At 30.5% G+C, this 7,505-nt stretch overlaps 1 protein-coding gene across 1 annotated transcript; it reads left to right on the forward strand.

Annotated features, from left to right (window-relative positions):
* Positions 1-831: 831 nt before the first annotated feature.
* On the forward strand, positions 832-2,670 carry LOC122587284 (ethylene-responsive transcription factor RAP2-4-like). The gene has a single exon (XM_043759406.1). The coding sequence runs from the start codon at positions 1,478-1,480 to the stop codon at positions 2,393-2,395; it is 918 nt and encodes a 305-aa protein (XP_043615341.1). The 5' UTR covers positions 832-1,477; the 3' UTR covers positions 2,396-2,670.
* Positions 2,671-7,505: the final 4,835 nt, after the last annotated feature.

A 7,505-nucleotide genomic window follows, 5' to 3' on the forward strand; every position in this document is an offset into this window, starting at 1 on the left:
ACAACTAAAATGACTTTTTGTTAAACAAACATTTGTATTTAGATTATCAAATATATGAATATAATATTTTTCACTAATACTTATCAAATATGAATATTAATATTTTTTTAAATAGATATATTTTCAACCGCTTTTATGATAAGTATTAGTAACTTATGTGTATACATGAATTTTGTTACACACAAGTTACTAAAATTTTGTTGAAAAGATTTATATAAATTTATATTTTTTTCAATAGTTGGGAAAATATATTTATTTAAAAAATAGTCTAAATATCTTCTAAAATCATAAGATAAGTACTAATAGATATCGTGAACTTATTTTTTAATTTTACCAATTGATTTTTCTACGCATCATCTTATATAATTAGAAGAACTTTCAAGCTTTTTTTAGATAAAATATCATTTTTAAAACATATATGTATCTTGTTATATAATACTGTATATAATTGCGTAAATTATGTATTAATGCAAATGTTAATATTAATTTGCATTCTATATCTTCTACCAAAAAAAAAATTTAATTTTCCTTCTTACATTATTATAAAGTAGTAAAAGTTTTGTTAAATGAAGAAGTTTATTAAATAATAATATATTTATCAAAAAATTTAGAGACCAAACTTTTGATATAAAAAATAACAATTTTTTATACACGTTGCAGGGATATGTTTAGCATTTTAATCAACTTTATTTTATTTATTTATTTTTATCTTTTTGTTGAAAAGGCAAGTAATCAACTCTAGTTAGGAAGGAGGGTTGATGTTGGGTTAAAGCAAATGGACTTATCACTTCTATAAAGGACAACCACATCTCAACCAAACTCTTCATACTAAACACAAAAGGTGAGGTTGAGAGTATTCATCTTTTCACACACACACACACAAGCACTCACACAAACACACATTCAAGATTTCAGCAAATTCTGGTTTGTTTCTTTTATTTTTTTTTGTATAATTCCCCCCTTCTATTATTCCCCTCTTCTTTAATCCCTTTCTGCAAATCATCTGTCTTTCAACAGGAAAAAAATTAATTGATTTGGGTTTGTTCTTTTTGATTTTCTCAAATTTTCTTGTGAACAAAAAAAGCAAACTTGATTTAAGTATTTTTTTAAAACCAAGTGAGTCAGGTGTTTTCAGAATAGAGATCCATCTTTTTTAATTGGGTTCTATTTCCATTTCTTTTTTTGAATCTTTATTTTCCTCCCTTTAAATCACACCTTCTTGGGTATATTTTTGTCCCACAAGGTTGATTTTTTTTTTAATTTTTTTATTTACTTTAGTTAATATCTCAAGAAGAAAAAAGGGTTTAATTATTTGTTAAAACCCATATTTTCTGAATTTCCCTTCCTTTTTTATTGGGAAAATCTTGAAATCATCACCTATTTTTTTTTTGTTTATTTTCGTTAAACAAAAAAGGTGTTTTTTATTTTATTTTAGTTTTTCTTTAAAAAAATATTGTTAAGAAAAAACAAAATAAAAATGGCTTCTACAATGGAATTATGGAATTTTAATGATTTCCAACAATTTAATGGTGGTGAGCTAATGGATGCACTTGAGCCTTTTATGAAGCAACAACAAATTTACCAAAATACCCTTCCCTATTCTTCACCTTCTACTTCTGTTTCTTCTTCCTCTTCTTGCATCACCCAACAATCCGGATTCTACCCGGATATGTACCCGACCCAAGACCCGACTTTTTCATCATTCGGGTTAAACCTAAACCAGCTAACCCCAACCCAAATCCATCAAATCCAAACCCAAATCAACTTACCAACCCATAGCAATTACTTGGGTCCGAAACCCGTACCCATGAAACAATCCGGGTCACCACTAAAACCCACAAAACTATACCGTGGTGTACGGCAAAGGCACTGGGGCAAATGGGTCGCCGAGATCCGTTTACCCAAGAACCGGACCCGGCTTTGGTTAGGTACTTTTGATACAGCCGAAGAAGCCGCGTTAGCTTATGACATAGCCGCATACAAGCTGCGTGGCGACTACGCGCGGCTCAATTTCCCACACCTACGCCACAACGGCTCACACATCACCGGCGCTGGCGGCGCGTTTGACTATTCGCCGCTTCATTCTTCCGTCCACGCGAAACTCCAGGCCATCTGCCGGGATCTCGCCGACGGGAAGAGTATCGATGCCGGAAAGAAGAAAAGTCAACGCCGGTCAACGAAAGTCAACGAGGCGGTGGAGCAGCCGGAGGAGGTTGTGAAGGTTGAAGGGTCGGAGACTTCGACGATAACCGAAAGTGGTGGCTCCGGTGGGTCTTCGCCGTCTTCGGAGCTGTCGTTTCCGGAATTTACTGATGACGGTGGCGCGTGGGGCGCGTCGGATTGTCTTGCTTTGGAAAAGTATCCGTCTTATGAGATAGATTGGGGTTCTATATAAGTCAGTTAAATCAGTTATGTATTTAGTTATGACTGCCACTTGTTTTTTTAGATCAGGTGGTGGAAATTGTTAGGGGTATATTTTGTAATCTGTAGGAGTACATGGTATGTTGTGTAAATTTAGGAAAAGGGGGCTACTGCAATTAATTTTTGACAATTGCATAGCTTATTGCTTTTCGTTAGTTGTTACTATATAATTATTATGTTGTATTTTGTTAGTTGTTTATGTAATTCTATGAAGTTTAATAATGTTATTATGTATAAGCTTTCGTGTCATTGATATAATTGTTATATAGTTAATTAACTATCAATTATAAAAACAATTTAAAGACAAGTTTATCCTAATGATAAAGGTAAGTTTACTTTAATTTTTGAGTTGGAAGAGTAGGTAATCTGTCATGATAAACAATTATAAAGATAGGTTAAATTACATTATGCCAAAAACTAACCAAATGACCTAGCGGTGTTTTTTGTGTTCTTTCTACATGGATTAATACTTTATTAATCCACATACAAAGTCATGTGTTAATACTTTATTCCACTACTAGAAATATACATGTAACATAAATTAAGGAAAAAGTATTGTTAAACAAGGCGAACAAATTAAAAAGATTGAGATACTTTAAAGTTAAAACCTAATTTTATTGGTAAAGTTGGTATCTTGACCACTGGATTAAATTTAAAGATTAAAATTCAAAAATCATATTTGAATCTTGACCTTTGATTTGAATCTTGACATTTGATTTTAATCCAAAGGTCAAGATGTGTTCAACTTTACCTATAAAGTTTTAGAGGATCTCCATCTAAATTAAAAGGGATAGACTTTAAAGAGAGTATTGTTAAACGGATTATTTCCTCAATTTAAATCAAGTTTGAGAAAATTTTCACCCTTGATTAAAAATTAAGGGACAAAATTTGAATCTCGGGCTTTAATTTTAAATTAAAGGTCAAGCTTAACTTAGTTAGGTAACATGAAAAAATCTCTCCTCGGAGTACAAATTAAAAGGGATAGACTTAAACTTTTAGACTTTGATGCAATTATGTATCATGAAGATCATTTATCCATATCATATTATTATGATGATGATGAAAATATAAGGCTGTTAGGTACTTAAACTTAGATGTCGGACATTCACATATTAATTTTTTAAATCATAAAAATCATGGGGCCCAGACATTTATTCATTAAACAGTATATAATAAAATATTAGTATGTGAGGGGTTTCACACCTAAACTTAGGTGTCGGACAACCTTATATTCTCTTTTCCCTTTTATTATTACATTACTATTACGATATGCAATACATTCATATATATATGTCCACTAATCTCTCTATATAACTAAGAGAAAATAATTTTTTAATTAGTTGACAATTATGAGGGAAAGTCATGTATGAATTTTCATTAGGTGTCATATCTACATTAATTTCTTAATTTTAAGCATTATATTAAAAATTATTCTTTATCCTAATCATCATTAATTAATAAAAAAAAAATATTATTAGGGCTCAGGTGGAAATCTTTAATTGTCAAATAAACTTTTATCCTACATGGAATTTTGTCATTATTGTAATTATTATTTTTTTTATTTAGAATAATGAGTTTCTACAAATTAATGTAAATCTTAAGTTTAAAAAATTTAGTAATGTAGGACAATATAAGATGCTAATTTTTATTTTTAACCGTATTTATCATTATTATTTATTTTATATTTTGTTATCATTATTATTTATCATATTTAATGTAAATCTTAAGTTTAAAAACTTTAGTAACGTAGGACAATATAGGATGTTAATTTTTAATTTTAACCGTATATATCATTATTATTTATTTTATATTTTATTACCATTATTATTTATCATATTTATATATCTATATCTCATTATTGTACGGTTTAACAAAAATAATTTATACACTTTGTTAATAAAGATATTATTAGTTTTTTTTATGAAAAATTTAAATCTATACATAGTGGATTCTTAATTGTTTCAATTCTATTTTGTCACTTTGATCTTATCGCAATTTGGGTTATATATCATATCTCATAATATTAATTTTTGAATTTTCGTTATGGACATAAATTATCTATCGCATAGGTTTAATCTAGTTTCAAATATAATAATGAATGATAAAATGATAAACATATCTATGCATCTTTCAAACAATTTAACACAACACATTACACATCCTATTATTGGAACCCACCGTTATCTTGATAATCTTTTACAATAGTTTACAAAACATCGAATTTCCTTGGGTAATTTTCTCTTACAGAGGCCCCTTAGGTCTTGGCAAAAGCCAAGGGACAACCCTTACCTTTGTCATGAGCCCATTTCTGTCAGAGGCTCCATAATAATAAATTTGTTTATAACATTAGTTGTTACTTATAAACAAAATTTTATTTATATATTTGAGAAGTTACAAGATTATTATCCCGGCTCATTTTGTCTTGAGAATATAACTAAGAAAATGGCCAGTCATTGATACCTCGATTAAGAGTATTACATTTGAATAAGTACTCCTTACATTCATCTATATTACGAGTTAAAAATAAACCCTATTAATTATGTGTATCATCAGTCGTCGTACCACTCGATGGTGCAAATTTTATATCATGGAAAAGCTCTACGCCGTACAACTAACATAATATGAGTTACATAATGGCATTCCACATGGTTTTGTTTCAAATTCATATTATTCTTAACCTCTATACGAGTAATTCGAATACACGTCTTCCGATTATTGATATCTTTTGGTAACCTAATTCCTTCCTTCTTGTAAACACTTCCTTTTTGAATAATTATCACATTTCCATAAAAAAAAAAGAATCTAGAATACTAATATTGATTGCATAATCTTTTTTCTTTGTTTTTTTCTCTCACAAACATATTCCAATTTCGATTCTAATTCTGAAATGTGTGCGGGCATGTTCACACCATAAAAGGCCAAAAAGAAAGAAAAAGACATTGGGAGAAAATCATCAAAAATCCCTATCTTCATCTGCGCATCATCATCACTCAATATATACTCCATAATTTGCTATCAAATTAATAGTGTAAGAAGATAAAGTTGTGAAGGCGATTGATAACTTATACCAATACCAAAACAAATAATAAGCATTAATTGATTTTAAAAATGCTACATATAAAAAGTTGAATAAATAAAGGGTTTTGTAATACAAAGTTTTAAAGACCGTATATAAATTACATTAAGTATTTGTATACTAACCATGAAATTCAAGGGTATGTGACCAAGGTCGTTAAATCGATCAAAAATAAAAACTAAATACCTATAACTAGTATGAGTAAGTCCAATATCGTATCATTCGGGAATAATGAGAAAATGTTAAACTAATTGATAAGATAAGTAAACAAGACATAAACTTAAAATTGGATTTGTTGATTGATTTGATTAAAATAAAATTGATGATTTGATTAACAAAATAAAACGATAATAATAAAGCAGACCATTCTCATGCTCCCAATTATGCTTTCAATTTATGTAATCTAACTTATATTCGTTGGAAATCACTGAAGGTGATTGATAACTTATACCAATACCAATATAAATTGTTGTACAAGTTAATATCTCAAAAACACACACACCTTAAAGGACAGGAGACCCGATCAGATGTAATATAATTTAGTGATAAGAACGGGATCGTTCGCAAGGACGCTTTGCTTTACCTAATCTAGTGATATGTGTAATTCTAATTGTTTTGGGGGTTGTCACGATTTCATAATAAACTAATGCTGAAAAGTAAATATCCGGTATTACTGGGCATGTCGTTTCTGAAATAACGTAAATAATTGGAAAAACCTAATAACAGTAATTAAATTAAAATACTTGTTTGGCATCTGCGATCTCATGTTATGACTGAATACTATTCTACCCGTTTGCTATATTGTTGGAAACTTAATCATGGCTCAGATTCTCGTTAGATTCACTTTGCCTAATTACTACTGTTGTCGCTAGACTCACACAAACCTATAAACAAATTCTCATTAGATTCATTGTTTAAGAATTATTGACCTAAAGTTTGTGTTACTAATTGATCTTTTAGTTACCTGACTTTTAAGCCATGACCAGATAATAATTATCTCCAGTGACCACAATGCTCGTTTCCAAGTCAAAGGATCGCGTCTGACATTGTTAAGCATCATGTTCTATTCATCCTAATTACTATGGTTCTGGATCTCTCGGTTACAAGTGAATCACTTTTTACAACTAGTTATAGACTGACTAGTGTTTTCCATCCTAACATATTAGTCCTAGTGTATGATCATAGACAACCATCAGATTTAAACTAATATATTCAGATATAGAACTGATAATAATATGAAAAACTAGTAAAACATGGATCTACGATAAACAGTAAAACACATTTTAACAGATTCTAACAAACAAAGTAAAACATTAAACGCCTACATGATCATATTGATCCAAACAAGTATTCAACCTACTAGCCTGACATCATTAAAGAAATAACATAGTCTGAAAAGATGAAAGACATTGTTTACCAAAAAAAAGTAAAATAAAAGAGTAGATCTAGACCGCGAATGAAGATCGGAAGGTGTTAGAAGCTCCAAAATCTTCTGGAAATTTACAACTATGAACAGGGTTGACAGTGGGCGGCTAGGGCTGCTAAATCGGCTATCTCTTAGGGTTTTGAGGGCTAGTTCGACTTAAATAGTGATTTAAGTCGGTTGCTGATATGGCCGCCCAACGGTGCTGGGACTGGGCCAGTGGCGCCGGGTTTGGGCCAGCGACGCTGGCTTGGTTGCTAGCTGTGTTGGAGCTGCTGCTTCTTCTCGTACGTCTTCGTTTAACTCCTGAATCACCTCCTTGTGTCTTGTAACTTCATAAACCTTCATCTTGAGTTACTTGATATCATCATTTACCTTCTCTCACATCTTCCGTGAAACTGCGTAAACATACGACTCATTAAGTACCGGAATAGTGGATCAAGTTTATAGAATGAAAGTTTATTCCTATACATATTTAGATATTATTTAAACATGTTAGTGTAACTTGAAGTAGAATCTTAGAACATTGATGAAGTTAAACTTATGATATGCATGTCCACGCACACAATGCTCATACATACACAT

The sequence above is a fragment of the Erigeron canadensis genome, chromosome 2 (assembly GCF_010389155.1).
Source record: "Erigeron canadensis isolate Cc75 chromosome 2, C_canadensis_v1, whole genome shotgun sequence".
NCBI lineage: Eukaryota > Viridiplantae > Streptophyta > Magnoliopsida > Asterales > Asteraceae > Erigeron > Erigeron canadensis.